The 17,754-nt window shown below is 44.0% G+C and overlaps 1 protein-coding gene across 22 annotated transcripts in view; it reads left to right on the top strand.

Annotated features, from left to right (window-relative positions):
- The first annotated feature begins 5,247 nt into the window (after positions 1-5,247).
- PHF14 (PHD finger protein 14) overlaps positions 5,248-17,754 on the top strand; it is a 209,759-nt gene continuing 197,252 nt past the window's right edge. For 10 of the 22 annotated variants that reach the window (XR_008309564.1, XR_008309565.1, XM_053259918.1 and 7 more), the window contains exons 1-3: positions 5,299-5,534; positions 6,005-6,115; positions 13,026-13,155. Coding sequence is in view for 20 of the 22 variants with exons in the window: in XM_053259918.1 (XP_053115893.1) it covers positions 6,071-6,115; positions 13,026-13,155 (175 nt within the window). In the remaining 2 variants the exon portion in view is untranslated. Of the gene's footprint in view, positions 5,535-6,004; positions 6,116-13,025; positions 13,156-17,754 lie in introns of all 22 variants that reach the window. The other 12 variants (XM_053259909.1, XM_053259911.1, XM_053259912.1 and 9 more) reach the window with 7 other exon arrangements.

The following is a 17,754-nucleotide window of genomic DNA, read 5'->3' as shown; positions in this document are numbered from 1 at the left end:
CTACAGGCTGCCATTCTCTATTCACTTAGACATGATCAAAACAGCCTCCCCCATCTATTGAAAGATCCTTTTACTAAAGATCCATGGCATTTCTAAGTGGCTTATGCGTACCTGCCAAAATGGCCCTATTTTCCTATTCACCTGAATGGGAAAATAGGGACCTGTTGCCAGGTAAGGCTTATGTACCCATTTTCTACAAAGAAAAAAGAAAAGAAAAGAAAGCACAACAAATGCTAATTGTACCCTTCTCAATAATGTAAAGAATTATCTCATCAAGTATGTTATTTTCCAAGTATCTTGTTAACTGAACAGGGACAACTCTAGAACATTTAGTTTGGGGAAGCACAGGAGTGGCAAAGAACATTATTAGGGGTGAGAATTTTGCTATACATTAAATAGTTACAAATATAAGGTAATTGCTGTTATTTTATTTACAGGAGCAGAGGGAGGCCAGCAGTGAGGTCAGATGCAGGGAGCATTTCGCCACGCCCACTGCATCTGAGGTCAGATGCAGGGGCGTGGTTTTAGCTCCCAAATGGGGCCGCATGGCTCTGTTTGGGAGCTAAATTGGCCAGGAGCAGCTGTCTGTTTTTAAAAGCCGCGCTGGGCCGCACGGCCCCATTTGAGAGCTAAATCATGCCCCCCCCCATGTCTGATGTAAGGCATGGGGAGGGTGTTGGGGCTGCCTTGGGCAGCCCCTGAGGGGCAGCCAGCTGGGGTTCTTTGAACCTGTCCCCATAATGGTGGCTCCACCCATTTATTTACCTTATTCATGAAGCTTGCTTGACAAACTTATTCAGAAAATGAGTCAGGTTCCTCTTAGAAAATACTGTCTTTTGGGGTTAGGCAGGAGAATCTTCAGGAGAAAGGACCCTACATACACAGTTTCATCCAGCCAGGCCAGGAAGGAAGCAAAGGGGTTGACCTGGGTCCTGGGAAGCTGGAGGAGTCTCAGTCTCCTATGTAGCTGGCTGCACTGGCTTCTGCTGGCTGTTCTGGTATAGAGGAGTGAGTGAATGAGGCTTCTTTAAACACCATAAAAATTAATTCAAGCTATGGAACCATAATGTCCTATGACAGTATATTCTGACACTTTGCTGTAAAGTTCCGGTCTGGTGGATAGGGATCAAAAGGGGGAGCAGGCAGGAACTATTTTGTGGGGAGTGCCCACTACCCTTTGGAGTTATCCCTGCTTACAAATAATATGTCCTCTATTCCTTTTGTAACAGCAGTGATGGGGAGGATTTGGGGGAGTACTTGGCCTTACTTAGAGCAAACGCTGGGAGGTGGGCCTTTCCTAATAAGGGGAAAATGAAAACAGAAGGACCAGTCCAGAGGACTGGGTAGGAAATTGGTGGGACCCCTGCTAAATGAGCAAAGAGGGGCCTTTCAAAGTGGTGATTCTCTTATATTTAGCAGGGGGAGAGCAACTGGCCCTATCCAACCCCAGCACAGCATCCCTTCAGTGGAGCCTTTTAGGCCAGGGAATCATCTTATTATTTATTTATTTATATTTCTGTATGAATTATTTATTTATATTTCTGTATATTGCAAACCTTTGTTGAAAAGCAGTATATATAGATATTGGTAGTGGTAATGGAACTACACTCACAGCCACCTAGAGAAAGCCTTTTATTTAGTTTATTCTGTCCCATGAGTGCCCCTGAGGAAACGCTGGCTGAGAAGCTGCTGGGGAAATGGGAAGGCCCCAGCCGAGAGGCTGGAGATAGCAGGAAGGCCCCTGTTTGTGAGCAATAAGTTAGGGACCAGTTCAGTTAGATGCATGAGGGAAGGTATTCTCCTTTATTGTATTGCTTGAATCTGAGTTGCCAAGTTAATGAAAACTCTCTCTCTTACGATCTGCTTTATGAAGAGACAATTGTTCTTATTGCATACTCTTTTTTTAAAAAAATCTAATAATAAACTCTTGTTAGTGAAGTGTGCTACTTTTCATTTTGGGTCTGCCTAAATCACATGCCTTTGGAGGCCTAGGACTGCTCAGCCCTTTAAGGGAGGGCTTTGCTACTTTAACTTCCCCCAGGAATCTTATATGGGGAGTGGGTTTTCCCACATTAAGATGAAGTGTATTGTGACAACCTACCATGAATCCCTCACACAGTCAAGGATTCACCCCAGTGAACTTCCCCCATCTCCTCTGGCTCTGGTAGGAGCTATGGCAGTAACCATCATAAAAGAAAAGCATCTGGACACAACAGGGAAGGCCCTACCTCTCAATTCTTCAGAAGGCATTTCTCATAGTTCAGGAAAATTGCTTCCCTGAAAATCTCATAAGACAGGAAGGCTCGTATAGCAAGAGGGACTTCCTCAAGTAGGCTGAAGGCTTTAAAGGCCAATCCAGCATCGTACAATTGATCTACAAGCTCACTAGTGTTTATGTAAGATTGGGTTTATATGTTCCCAAGGACCTGCTGTCATAAGAAGATAGGCCAAGGTGTTCTAGACCAGCTGAAGCTTCCAAAACCTTGAAGAACAGCTCCATGAAGAACATGTGACAAAGAGACCCTTAAATTATATGGTATTTAGCAAAAGTTGGCTAAGAATACGACTTCAGAAGCAGATAATTTTATGTCAGGGGGTTCATGCCATCCACTCTTGAAAACACCATCAATGGTTTCAGTGGATCTGAGGATGGCCCTTTCCTCATCTTCCCAGGCCCTTCTTAAAGACCTGCGGATTGTGAAGGGAGGGTGGAAGAGGCTTTTTAAAAATCTGCCTTTCTCTTCATGCATTATAACCTAGACCTTAAACATCATGGTTTATCCAGAATTGCACACATTGTTGTACCCATGGGGATATGGAGCATTTCTGGCCTCTGTGTATATTCTTTTTTTTGTCCTGAAAAAATGATGTGTTTTGCCCAGTTAACCTCCACTAACTGGGCAAAGAGGCACCTTTTAAACATGGTGATTCTTATTTAGCAGGGGGAGAGTAACTGGCCCTATCCACCCCCGGCACAGTACCTCCAGTGATTGTTGCTGGTGTCTATCTTATGTTTCTTTTTAGATTGTGAGTCCTTTGGGGACAGGGATCCATTTTATTTAGTTATTTTTTTCTGTTTGTAAACCACTTTAGAAACTTTTGTTGAAAAGTAGTATATAAATATTTGTTGTTGTGTTTGATTTGCGAAGACATATGGGCTGCCTTTCCCACTCAAGGAGCACTGTATCATCTGGGGAATAAGGCTCTGAAGAGTTCCATTCTTGACCCATTCTTGACCCACATGTTTGAAAAGAGATGTTCTGGCTGCTCTCAACTACAGCTTGTTAGGCAAGGGTCTCCTATTGTGGCACCTGAGAGGAAGCACAAAATGCTGCCTTGCCCCACGCCCCTGGTGGGGGCCAGCTCCATGCAAAACCAATCTCTTCTGCTCTCCTCATGCTTCAAGCTTTGCAATGTGTGTGAGAAAAGGCACTCCTGGTTTGCAAGGGGCAGATCAGTTCCAAACTGCTGAAGTGATGGCGATGTTGTGGGACACCTTGCCGCCCTGCAGACACCCAATAATCTCCCCATTTTCCCTCATGAATTGGCCACCCCTGTTATACATATTTGATACCTGTTGGAGAGAATGGTTTCCATATTTGAGCTAATGAAATATATACCTAAGGTGATCATTATTTTGATCAGCCTCTGTAGTTAGGTGAGAGTCTGAAAGCGCCTGAATTTTGTGAGTTCTAAAGGCTTGCATGCTCCTATACCTCCAGAACTTAATTTAATAAAAGGTTATTGCTGCCTGTATTTTCATGTTGATGCTTGAGTTTTTGAATCTTGAGGATGCTTATTTAAGTTTAAAATCCAAGGGCAGCTCTTTCAAACTTCAGAAGAGTCCAGCCAAACTGGACCAAAAGTCCAAACCAAGTTCTTATAGGAGCTAGCCAGATACTTCTGGGAAGCCTAGTGGGCAGGAATTGAAAGCTATTACTCTCTGCAGTTTGGTTCCTGTTTGTAAAAGCCATTGCCTCTGAACATGCAGATTACGTTTAGTCGGTGCAAAAGCTGTTATGATCTTATATAGACTTCCAGAGCATGTCAGTCTGTGGCAGCAAACTCAACAAGAAAGTCTTGTGGCAGCTCAAAGACTAACAGGTTTCTTTTATTATTATTATTTTACATTTATATTCTGCTCTTCCTCCAAGGAGCCCAGAGCGGTGTGCTACATACTTAAGTTTCTCCTCACAACCCTGTGAAGCAGGTTAGGCTGAGAGAGAAGTGACTGGCCCAGAGTCACCCAGCAAGTCTCATGGCTGAATGGGGATTTGAACTCAGTTCTCAGCACTCTGAGAACAAGATCTCGTGGACTTACAGTCTACTTCATCAGATGCAAAATAAAGTGGGGTTTTGTTTGTTTGTTTGCATCTGATGAAATGAGTTGCAGCCCATGAAAGGCTATGCTACAATAAATGTACAGTGGTCCCTCGACTTACGAACTACTCGACATAAGTATTTTTCGAGTTACAAACGGCAGTTTTAGATCTGGTTTTAGATGCGGTTTTTTCGACTTACAAATTTTTAGATGGGGTTTCCTCGACTTACGAATTTTACATGTGGTTTCCTTGACTTGCCTGCCTGTTTACTGCCTGTTTATTCTTGAAAAGAAATGTTCCTGTGCAGTTTGCAAGCCTTACTGGGGGTCTGGGTCTTTTTTCTAGGCTCCGGAACGCATTAATCCGTTCCCAATGCATTCCTATGGGAAACCGCTTTTCGACTTACGAACTTTTCGACTTACAAATGTGCATTCGGAACGGATTAATTTCGTAAGTAGAGGGACCACTGTATCAGTCTTTAAAGTGATGCACACAAGATTGTTCTTTAAACAACAGCAACCCTCTTTTACAAAGCACTTTTAATGAACAACATCAGTTCTCTGGAACAATAAAACTCAAGAAACTCTCTTTCTCCATCTACCCAGTTCCTTTTATTCACTTATACAAGAGTGGAAGATTGACAATGATCGGCTACAGACCAGACCGTTTGCTAAAGTATGTTTCCAAATCACGACGGCTACATTATATTTCCAGTGGCCGTAATACATTGTGAGATAGAAAATGTATTTCAGATTCAGAGGTATAGACTGGACAAGGAAACTGATGCAGAAGAGGAAGCCCTTAGCGGCTGCCTGCCGACCGAGCTCGCATCTCCGTTCTGGGATCCCTTCCCTACGGTGGGCTTCTTTGGGTTTGGGTGCTGAACAGGACAGCCCGTTCCGATGCCAGCACAATCCAAGGGCGGGCAAGCCTTCGCCCGGACTCAGGGCGCTTGCGTGAAGCTTCTGCACATGCGCAAAGGTGCCCCCCAGCGGAAACTCCTGAGGAGTCGTGTCGGGTCGTTCCTGCGCTTGGTGTTGGGAGCAGGGAAGTGCATCCGGATCGTGGCTTCGCCCATTGTCTGGGTTACGGGGCTGGCCCGGAGGACGCCGCGGGCTCCCTTGCGCGGTGCAGTCTGAAGGGGAGCGGAGCTCCCTGCCGGGCTCAGGCGACTTTCCTATGTGCCCGGGAGCGGCTGCTCGGCTCCAGTGAGTAAGTCCAGCAGCAGCGCCCCTGGGGGACCCATCCCTGGCCCCCTCTTCTTCGCCCCCAGAGCCGGCACTGTCAGGGAGGCTCTTCTCTGGGCCGATGACACCCCCGTTTCTCCTCCGCGGCACTCGCAGCCGGTTCCTCAAGCTTGGCTCGTGAGAACTGTGGGCTGCCTTCTCTCTCCCTCTTTTTGTGCCGGGAGTGGGCTTGTACAAAGCGGGGGGTGGGTGGGTGGATCTTGATTGTCGCCGAGTCCTTACTCTCCCCCCAATCCCCCTCCTACCTTCTGTTTTGAGCCCACCCAAAGAAACGCAGCCCAATCCTTTCCCACGACCACCCTCTGCAAATAAAGTAGGGCGACACGTGTAACGGTTCTGCAGTCGTCCCCCCGCCCATCTCTCTTCTCACGCCCCCTCCCCAAATTGTATTGCAACTGGTAACAAAGAAACTCGTTTCTCTCTTCTTTTCCGCAGTGGATCGTAGTTCGAAGAGGAGGCAGGTGAAGCCTTTGGCAGCTTCCCTGCTGGAGGCTTTAGATTATGACAGTTCTGATGACAGTGACTTTAAGGTTGGAGATGCTTCAGGTAAATGATTTCCCCCTTCTCCTTCGAAAATTAATTTGGAGGTTTGTTTTCTTTTTTTAATCACTTCTAAGAATGTTAAGTTTTTCTTTTCCCAGTTAATTGAAAAGACAAGAACCCAGGTATATAGATGGTACAAGCATTTTTTGTTTTTTGTTTTACAGAAGTGAAATTTCAAGTGTAGTTGAACCTAGCAGCCATTGGGAGAATACAGGACGATAGGGGAATGACTAGACAGGGTGGGAGTCCCACTGTGGGACAGCAAGAAGTTGTGGGTTGGAGAACTACAAGAGATGGGGGGAATCAAGGTAAAAATGGTCAGTCAGAGATCACTTATTAATTTTATTAGTATTTAGTTCCCTTTGACCCCTGAATCTGACCTCAAGATTCTGTGCATCATTTTCTCCAGCTAGGTTACCATCTCGGTGCCATCCCACTAATTTCAATCTTCTGCTCCATTATGCCTCACTTTCTCTTTTCTTGCAAGCCGTCACTATCCAAGATCACACTGACCCATTCTATTTCAGTCTTCCCCTCTCTCTTCTAGCTTTTTAAAAATGTTCCCATCACCTTAGCTTACATTAGCTGCAGGTGAGTCACACAGCTTGTGGAAGGGGCCACATTCCTGAGGCCACTTCTGGTCCTCAGGCACTGGGCACTTCTGGTCTGATGCGCACTGGGGCAGCAAGGAGGTACGCTGCTGCTTCGCGGGACTGTTTTTATACACAGCACCGGCGGGTGAAACACGAGTGGCTGGGGGGTAAGAGCACCCTCCCTGCTCCTTAAAGGTAACTGCCAGACCACCGGTTCCATGCACATCTCTAGACCAGGGGCGCTTTGCTACCCAGAGCTTTGTGATCAGGAGTCTACTAATATATATCAAAGGAGTTTTGCATGGAGTTTAGTGGGGAAGTGTGTGGGGAGGTGCAAAAGCAGTCCCCCTTTTTGTTACACAGGAGACACCCAGTGTGAGGAGAAGGTGAGTACTGCCCTACTTTTGTAACTTTCTTGGAGGACAGAGCTTAAAACTTTTAATTAGCTGACAGCTGCAGCTAAGACCTAGTTTTCAAGTAAACAAGCTCTATATTCTAAATAGCCAATAAAACTGGTTATGATGGTAGAATGCCAGCAGGGGAGGGGCTGCTTCCCAGTGTACTGCATGGAGTGTTGCATGTATGGCTGACTGCCTATGGGGCAGAAGTTGTAGGTGTGCACTCGGTGCAAAGCGCTGTTGTCATGGAGAATGAAGATCTCTGGAAAGGAGGGCATCATTCAGAGGAAGAAGTGAATTCTCCCTTAACAGGGACCACTTCCTTGGGTGATGCACCCATCTCCTATCACACACAGAGGATAATCCTCTGGAGGGGTGGGGGACCTCCTAGTAGTGGGCAATTCAGTCATTAGGGGCATAGAGAGATGGGTTTGTGACCTGCGTGTAGACTGCACGGTTACTTGTCTGCTGGGTGTGAAGGTTGTGGACATCACGCAGCATCTGGATAGGCTGTTAGGCAGTGCTGGGGAGGAGTCAACTTTTGTGGTGCATGTTGGCACCAGTGATGTTGGGAAATGCAGTTGGGAGGTCCTGGAAGCCAAATTTAAGCTGCTAGGTGGCAGAGTGAAGTCCTGAACCCCCAGGATAGTGTTTTCTGAAGTGCTTCCTGTTCCACATGCAGGGCCAGTGAGACAGGTGGAGCTGAGGGCTCTCAATGCATGGATGAGATGGTGGTATCAGGAGGAGGGGTTTAGATTTGTTAGGCACTGGGATATGTTTTGAGGCAAGCATTACCAGGGATGTGCTATCGCCTTCTGGATTAAAATGCTAAGAGTGACCTGGAGATGGAGAAGCAAATTAGAGAAGCATTGAGGAGAGAGCGCATGAGAGAGAGAGAGAGAGCTAGAATAATGGGTGACTTCAGTTACCCTCACATAGACTGGGAAAATCCATGTGCAGGTATTGACAGAGAGGCAGATTTCTAGACATGTCAAATGACTGTGCCTTGGAACAGTTGGTCATGGAACCAATCAGAGAGAGGTCGACCTTGGACCTAATCCTGAGTGCGAGATGTCAAAGTTTCAGAACCATTGGGGAACTGTGACCATAGCTGGATCTAATTCAGCTTATATGTGAATTATATAAGCTGAATTATATAATTCAGCATTGCCAAGGAAGTCCTAACACAGATGCATTGGTCTTCAGAAGAAGAAACTTCTCAAAAATGAGGGGACTGGTAAAAAGGAAGCTGAAAGAGAATGTTAGGAAGGTCAAATCATTCCAGAAAGCATGGAACTTATTTAAAAGCACAGTAATAGAATCTCAGTTGGAATGTATAACAAGAAGGAGGAAAGATTCCACCAAGTTCAGGAGGACATCAGCATGGCTAATAAGTAGAGTCAGGGAAACTATAAGAGGGAAGAAGACTTCCTTCAGAAAATGGAAGTCCTGCCCAAATGAAGAGAACAGAAAGGAACATAAACAAAAGAATGCAAGAAGACAATAAGAGATGCAAAAAGAGAGTTTGAGGAGCATCTAGCTAGAAGTGTCAAGGGGAATAACAAAAACTTCTTTACATGTATCAACAGCAGAAAACCTGACAGGGAGGTGGTTGGACCCTTAGATGATGAGGGCATGAAGGGGATTATTAAGGAGGATAAGGAGATTGCAGAGAAGCTGAATGAGTTCTTTGCATCTGTCTTCACGGAGGAGCATACTGACCATGTACCCTCGCCAGAATTGAGCTTTTCCGGGTTAGCGGCTGAAGAACTGGGCCAATTTGATGTGACAAGAGAGGATGTTCTAAACTGTCTTGAAAAACTAAAAATTAACAAATCACCAGGGCAATATGACATTAACCCAAGAGTTCTGAAGGAATTCAAATGTGGAATTGCTGATCTCCTAGCAAAAATATGTAACTTTTTTCCTGTGATAAGGCTCTGTACCAAAGGACTAGAAAATAGATAATATAACTCCAATTTTCAATAATGGATCCAGGGGTATCTGGGAAACTACAGGCCAGTCAGCTTAACTTCTGTGCTGGATAGGTTGATCAAAAGCATACTTAAGGACAAAATTGTTAAGCTTATGGAAAAACAGGCCTTGCTGAAGGAGAACCAGCATGGCTTCTCAAGGGCAATTCTTACCTCACAAATCTTTTGGAGTTCTTTGAGAGTGTCAACAGGCATGTGGATAAAGGTGATCCAGTTGACATAATATATTTGGACTTTCAAAAAACATTTGACAAAGTTCCCCACCAAAGGCTCTTGAGTAAACGTAGCAGTCATGGGATAAGAGGACAGGTTCAGTTGTGGATTGGTAACTAGTTGAAGGACAGGAAACAGAGGGTAGGAATAAATTGACAGTTTCCACAATGGAGGGAAGTAAGAAGTGGGGTCCTCCAGGGATTTGTACTGGGACCAATCCATTTTAACTGTTGCATCTTCCTTATGAGGCAAGGCTACAGCATCTGGGGCTTTTTAGTTTGGAAAAAAGGCACCTTCAGGGAGACCAGATAGTGTTGTATATTTATTTATTTATTTTTATTTTTATTTTTACACTTATATCCCGTTCTTCCTCTGAGGAGCTCAGAACAGTGTGGAATAGAGAGAGTGGACAGAAAGGTTTTTTCCACCTCCCTCTTTCACAACACTAGAACCAGGAGTCATCCCATGAAACTGAAGACCAGGAAATTAGGACTAACAAAAGAAAGTATGTTTTCTACAGCATATAATTAATCTATGGAATTTTCTGCCGTGGGATGTGGTGATGGCCATTAGCTTGGATGGCTTTAAAAGGGCCTCCACAAATTCATGGAGGCTATAGGCTACCTCCAGCCTCAGAGGAAAGATGCCTCTAAATACCAGTTGCAGGGGATCAACAGCAAGAGAGAGAGGGCATGCCCTCACCTCTTTTCTCTTTTCTCACCTCGAGGGCATCTGGTGGGCCACTATGTGAAACAGGATCCTGTACTAGATAGGCCTTCGGCTTGATCCAGCCGGGCTGTTCTTATGTTCATACCTCCAACTAGTTTTATTTTCTTGTCCCAGGCCTTCAGACTTGGCCTTATTTGTAGCTACTGACACTTGGCTAAAGTTTCAAAGCAGTCTAGATAATAGTGCAAGTAATGATAGCTGGTGGGAGTGGAACATAGGAACATAGGAAGCTGGCATATACCAAGTCAGGCCATTTGGGTGGGTATTTATTATATCAAGATCTGCTTGCTTGGCTGTGAGTTGTGCACTCTACTATACATAGAAACAAACACTCAAAGCATGCATTTCCAGTAGGAGATTTGACAACAGTGTGCCATTGGAAATGAAAGCAATTTTTTATTTGTACATGCCTTTTTATGTGTGGTGGAGACCACTATGCTTTTTTTTTATATTTTTAAAAGGCCAACTCTGACATGGTAGATGCATACAGGTGAAACTCGGAAAATTAGAATATCGTGCAAAAGTCCATTAATTTCAGTAATGCAAATTAAAAGGTGAAACTAATATATGAGACAGACGCATTACATGCAAAGCCAGATAAGTCAAGCCTTAATTTGTTATAATTGTGATGATCATGGCGTACAGCTCATGAAAACCCCAAATCCACAATCTCAGAAAATTAGAATATTACATGGAACCAAGAAGACAAGGATTGAAGAATAGAACAATATCGGACTTCTGAAAAGTATAAGCATGCATATGTATTCAGTACTTGGTTTGGGCCCCTTTTGCAGCAATTACTGCCTCAATGCGGCGTGGCATGGATGCTATCAGCCTGTGGGACTGATGAGGTATTATGGAAGACCAGGATGCTTCAATAGCGGCCTTCAGCAATTCTGCATTGTTTGGTCTCATGTCTCTCATCCTTCTCTTGGCAATGCCCCATAGATTCTCTATGGGGTCAGGTCAGGCGAGTTTGCTGGCCAATCAAGCACAGTACACTGTATACTTTTCGGAGGTCCGATATTGTTCTATTCTACAATCCTTGTCTTCTTGGTTCCATGTAATATTCTAATTTTCTGAGATTGTGGATTTGGGGTTTTCATGAGCTGTACGCCACGATCATCACAATTATAACAAATTAAGGCTTGACTTATCTCGCTTTGCATGTAATGCGTCTGTCTCATATATCAGTTTCACCTTTTAATTTGCATTACTGAAATTAATGGACTTTTGCACGATATTCTAATTTTCCGAGTTTCATCTGTACCTGAAGCTCTCTTACATTAAGCATCTCTATATTTTCAGTCTGAAGGCACCAGGCCAGTTTATATGACCCAGCAGACCTGGGTTGGTTGAGTTGTGAACATGACTTAAAGTCTGCTGTGCCTGTGCACTCCCCCCTGCCCTCTACTCATACCTCTGTGATATTTTGTTAATCCTGCCTTTTTAAAGCACAAAAATCAGAATTTAAACAAAGCAGAATTCCCCAGGTGTGTGAGCAGAGTAGGTAAGAGGAAGAAATGGCAGTGCTCAGCTGGCTTTGGGCTGCATTCATGATGAAACAAAATACTAACGGTTGGGTTGCTTGAGCCAGTCCACACTTTGACAAGCAGCTGTATGATTAGCAGTTACGTGCTTAGAGTAATTTTATTGAAAGTAGCATTTTTTTACGGTGTGCTGCACTGTGAGCATGAGCTGGTTTAATATTTTATAGGCCTGAGCTACAACAGATACCTGTAGCTATGATTGTGAATAATCAGTTGCTTGTATTTGACTTTCATGTAGAATCAAGGCACCTATCAGTATGATCGTTTACAGTTAATCATTTGGTGGTAGAAAAAAAAGTAAAGGTAATAGCAAGTATATAAAGTATTTTGCTAACCAAACAAAAAATAAAACCCCAAACCAGAGTTAAATTTGAATAAAAAGTTATTGGTGAGCTGTGTATTTGACTTCTGGTTGATATAAAGAAATAGCCATCTTTAGTTCATTGATTATGTTTTGCTGGAAATAATTCAGTCAATATGTTCAAACAATGATGCATCTTTCCTAGAGGGAGGGGAAAAAGAGTGGCTAAATTGGTTTCAGATTTTTATTTGAAATCAGTGATCTGTACTTTTTGCACATACTATATTAAAACAAGTTAGTTTAAACATGTTTTTATGTGCCCATCTTTTGAGAGGGCTACACAGCCACCCAATGGCGCAGCGGGGAAATGATTTGATTATCAGGCCAGAGGTTGCCAGTTCAAATCCCCGCTGGTATGTTTCCAAGACGACGGGAAACACCTATATTGGGCAGCAGCGATATAGGAAGATGCTGAAAGGGATTATCTCATACTGCATGGGAGGAGGCAATGGTAAACCCCTCCTGTATTCTACCAAAGACAACCACAGGGCTCTGTGGTTGCCTGGAGTCGAAACTGACTCGATGACACACTTTACTCTACAACTCAACACAATGGAAGCTTGTTGGAAGTGATATTCCAAAGAGCTTCATTTGGATTTCTGTTGGGGGAGTGAGAGGATTGCTTTGGCTGTGGCAGTGTGCCTGGCCTTTTTTTGGCTTTTGTGTGTTTGTGCACAACTGACCTAACTCAGCTCTATACTGAAGATTCAGATTTAGTTGCTTTGTCTTCCTGTACTGTGTTAAAGCCTTCAAGCATAGACCTAAATTGCTTAGGTGTGTGTTTGGAAGATTGCTTGTAGGGGAAAGAAGTGTGTGTGTGTGTGTGTGTGTGTGTGTGTGTGTGTGTGTGTGTGGTATCCTGCTTTTCCACTGATAGGGGCCTTCAAGACAAAACTAATGAGTAGTATTAATTAGCCATCCCTTTCACTGAAGGCTCTTCCAAATATGACTACCAGATCTCATTTGATATCCTCTGCCAGCAAAACTTAGTAGTTTGAAGGCTGTTTCAGGGGTGTGGACTTTTTTTTACTGGGCCACAGATCTAAAACTGGTTCCTGCCTCTTCTCCTCTTCAGCAGTTCCAGTGGACAGGAAGGGTTGTGGGGACAAGAAGGCAGCAGTCTCCACATCAGCTCAGATGTTCTGGTAGCTGCTGCTGGATGTTTAACCAGCAGATCCAGTCTGTATGGCTCCCTGTGGGAAAAGGTCTGTATAAGCATAGAAATATGGATAGTTATGTGGGGATAGGAGACATGGTGCCTTAACTGACCAGCCTGGTTATCTAACAAATCCACCTGGATTTTTCTGTGATCCCTACTGAGTAGTTGTTGCTGCTGCTGCTGCTGTTGCTGCTTTTGTTTAGTGTTTGAAAGAGTATTAGTGGTAAATACTCTGGAAACCATTGTAGTTTTTCCTATAGGAGGTTAAGTTAATTTTAACATGTTGCATTGTATCCTAACTACCAAGTACAGGAGAAGGTTTATGCGTCCCTCCTCCCTGCAGCAACCCCCTCAAAACTCGGAAGGGTTGCGAGGATTCATTGGGAATGAGGTGAAATTGAGTGCAGGAAGTTGCTCAGGAATGGGTGATTTCCCCAAAAAGGGTTGCAAGTACCTGCCCACACCTGGTGGACCAGTTTTAAGATCACTTGTGACAGCTGTTCATCTTCATTCACTCTTTAACTAAATGAAATAAAATTTTAAAAAAGATATGCAGTTCCTAAATTCTTATACTAATGATGAATTATCACGTTTGTGGATAGAATGTGATACCCAAACTCCCGCTAAACTATTAAGCTTTTTGGGTGAGTTTGAGCAAGTAACTATCTATCTGATGATCTCTCCTGTATGGATGTGCATGAACCTGTTTGGAGGCCCTTTGAAGGGCCTCTAAACCGGTTCGAACCACTGGTTCGAAGGCAGGGGGTCATACCTTTAAGGGCAGGAGAGGGTGCCCTTACCCCTCCCACTGCGTTTCCCCCGCCGGCGCTCCATTTTAAATGCATACTTCCCTACCGCCCCATGTCCTCTTCGGCCAGAAGTAACAGGAAGCACCCAGTGTGCATGCGCACACCAGGTGCGCATGCACGTTGCACTCTTGTATGTGACCGGTGGGCGCACGGAGTACTTTCTGTTATTTCCAGTTGAAGAGGACACGAGGTGGCAGGTAGGTATGTTGCCTCCCTGACAGATACTTTTAAAATGGAGCGCCAGTGGGGGGATATGCGGCGGGAGGGGTAAGGGCACCCTCTCCTGTGCCTTTGAGCCCCCCCCCCCAGTTCTGTGCACATCTCTACTCAGTTGTAGCATTTTTGCGAGGTAAATGATATAGTAATACAACATTTATTGAAACTAAAGTTCCCAATGCAAGAACTTGGTATTAACATTTCATGTTTCTCTTTGGAGAAAGTCATCACTAGCTTCTCATTCCACATTGGTTAAGTGCTATCTTCTTTATATCTTTTTAATTATTATTTCAATTAATTTTAAAAAGTTACTGAAATGTAGCATTGCCTCTTTTTTCATCCGTTGTAGTTTGAGAATAATGAAACTGTCATTTTAATGTTCAGAGATAATGGATGTTAAAGTTTGCAAATGTTGTATCAAAATGTTGACTGTCGTTGAGCAAGCATTTTAATTCTTCAAAATGGTGAATAAAAATGCTGATGCTCATAACTTTGTGACAGACTTGCTTGTAGTTTGACATGAAGTATTGGCTTGTATTTTACTGAAATCTTGGATGAGACTGATCAAAGCAGATACCAGTATTTGAGACTTCTTTATGCAACCACAGTTACCTGAGATTATTGTGAAGGTTGTCCCTGAATCAAATTCCCTGTGTCTTCCAGCCTTTTTCTTTTGTTACTCTCTTCAGGTTATTTACATATGATTGTGAAAAAGTTTGCAGACCACCACTATTGCTTGAATCTCGGAACAAACAGCCCTGTTCATATTCACTTGAACTCTTCTCATTTGACTTGTGGACTCCTGCTTACTATTTCCTTTCATTCCAGTTTGACTCCTGTTGAACACAAATGGGTGTCATAAGAACAGCCCTGCTGGATCAGGCCCAAGGCCTATAAAGTCCAGTACCCTATTTCACACAGTGAACCAACAGATGCCTCTGGGGAGCCCACAGGCAAGAGGTATGTGCAGGCCCTCTCTCCTACTGTTGCTCCCTTGCAACTGCTATTTAGAGGCATCGTGCCTCTGAGCTGGAGGTGGCCCACAGCCACCAGACTAGTAGCCATTGATAGACCTGTCCTCCATGAAGCCCCTTTTAAAGCCATTCAAGCTAGTGGCCATCACCACATCCCATGGCAAAGAATTCCATAGATTAATTATGTGCTATCTGAAAAAGTCTTGTCAGTCCTAAATTTCCCAATCTTCAGTTTCATGGGATGATCCCTGGTTCTAGTGTTGTGAGAGGAGAAAAATTTCTCTATACACCCTATCCAGTTCATGCATAATATACACACCTCGATCATCTCTCCCCTTAGTCGCCTCTTTTCCAAGGTAGACAGCCCTAGGTGCTGTAGCCTAGCCTCATGAGCTCCAGGCCTCTGATCAGTTTGGTTGCCCTCTTCTGCACCTTTTCTAGTTCTACAATATCCTTCTTTAGATATGGTGACCAAAGCTGTACTCAGTACTCCAGATGTGGCCACACCATAGATTTGTATAAGGGCATTCTAACATTAGGAGTTTTATTTTCAGTCCCCTTCCTAATGACTCCTAGCATGGAATTAGCTTTTTTCACAGCTGCTGCACACTGAGTCGACACTTTCAATGAGCTGTCCACCACAACACCAAGATCTCTCTCCTGGTCAGTCACTGACAGCTCAGACCCATCAGCGTATGTGTGAAGTTGGGTTTTGTTTTGTTTTTTGCCTCAATATGCATCACTTTATCACTTGCTTCCATTGAACCACATTTACCATTTTGTCGCCCACTCACCCAGTTTGGAGAGATCTTTTTGCAGCTCCTCACAATCTGTTGTGGATTTCACTAATAGTTTAGTGTCATCTGCAAATTTGGCCACTTCTAGATCATTTATGAACAAGTTAAAGAGCACTGGTTCCAGTACCGATCCTAGGGGGCCCCACTTCCTACTTCGTTCCATTGTGAAAACTGTCCATTTATTCCTACCCTCTGTTTCAAGTTACTGATCCACACAAGAACCTATCCCCTTATTCCATGATTGCTAAGTTTACTTAAGAGCATTTGGTTGGGAACATTATCAAAGGCTTTTTGGAGGTCCAAGTATACTATGTCAACTGGATCACCTTTGTCCACATGCCTGTTGATGCTCTCAAAGAACTCCAAAAGGTTAGCGAGGCAGGACTTGAAGGTTACAGAAGCCATGCTGGTTCTCCTTCAGCAAGACCTTTTCTTCTATATGTTTAACCATTTTTTCCTTAAGTTAAGGAATCAATTTTGCCATCAATTTACCTGGCACCAAAGTTAAGCTAATCAGCTTGTAATTTTCTGGACACCCGCAACCCCCCCCCCCACACACACACCACCCCCGCCGATACCTTTTTGAAAGTTATGGTCACATTGGCTACTTTCCAGTCCACTGCTACAGAGCCTGATGATGGGGCAAGTTACATATATTTGCTAGGAGATTGGCAATTCCACATTTGAGTTCCTTCAGAACTCTTGGGTGGATGTCATTGGCCCTGGTGATTTATTAATTTTTAGTTTTTCAAGACAGTTTAGAACATATTCCCTTGTCACCTGAAACTGGCCCAGTTCTTCAGCCGCTAAACCTGATAAGCTCAATTCTGGAATGGGTATATGGTCAGTATCCTCCTCCATGAATTCAGATGCAAAGAACTCATTCAGCTTATCTGCAATCTCCTTATCCTCCTTAATAATCCATTTCTTGGCCTCATCATTTAAGGGGCCAGCTGCCTCCCTGGCAAGTTTTCTACTTCTGATATATTTAAAGAAGTTTTTGTTATTCTGCTTGACACTTCTAACTAGATACTCCTCAAACTCTTTTTGCATCCCTTATTGTCTCCTTGCATTTCTTTTGCCAGAGGTTATGTTCTTTTCTGTTCTCTTCATTTGGGCAGGACTTCTATTTTTTGAAGGAAGTCTTCTTCCTTTTTATAATTTCCCTGACTCTATTTGTTAGCCATGCTGGTGTCCTCCTGACAGAGGTAAAGAAAGAAAGAAAGCTTCTGCCATTGAGTAAGTGTCAACTCCTGGTGACCACAGAGCCATGTTGTTTTCTTGGAAGAAAATAGGAGTAATTTACCATTGTCTTCTCCCGCGCAGCATGAGATGATGCCTTTCAGCACCTTCCTATATTGCTGCTGCTCAATATAGGAGTTTCCCATATTCTGGGAAATACACCAGTGGGGATTTGAACCAGCAGCCTCCTGTTCTCTAGGCAGGTTGCTTCCCAGCTGCACCATTAGGTGGCTACCTGACAGAGGTACACTTAGGTAATTTTGGAGCCTGGCCCCCCAATGCTGGAGGTCCCCCTCCCGCTGAATGTTAAGCACCATCCCCCCCCCCCACACTGACAAACACAGGATTTTTAATATGTGGGGTATATTTATGGATAGCGATGGATAGTTGCCGGTCAATCTCCCTTGGTTGGGCAGGATGATTGAGAGGGTGGTGGCCAAGCAGCTCCAGGCAGTTTTGGGGGAAACTGATTATCTAGACCAGGGATTCTCAATGTTGGGTCCCCAGATGTTATTGGACTTCAACTCTCATAATTCCCAACCAAAGGCCACTGGGGCAGGGGATTATGGAAGCTGAAGTCCAGTAACATCTGGAGACGCAACACTTA

Source organism: Hemicordylus capensis, chromosome 6 (assembly GCF_027244095.1).
Source record: "Hemicordylus capensis ecotype Gifberg chromosome 6, rHemCap1.1.pri, whole genome shotgun sequence".
NCBI lineage: Eukaryota > Metazoa > Chordata > Lepidosauria > Squamata > Cordylidae > Hemicordylus > Hemicordylus capensis.
The sequence above is the reverse complement of the archived record's forward strand: the minus strand, read 5'-3'. Positions and strand labels throughout refer to the sequence as shown.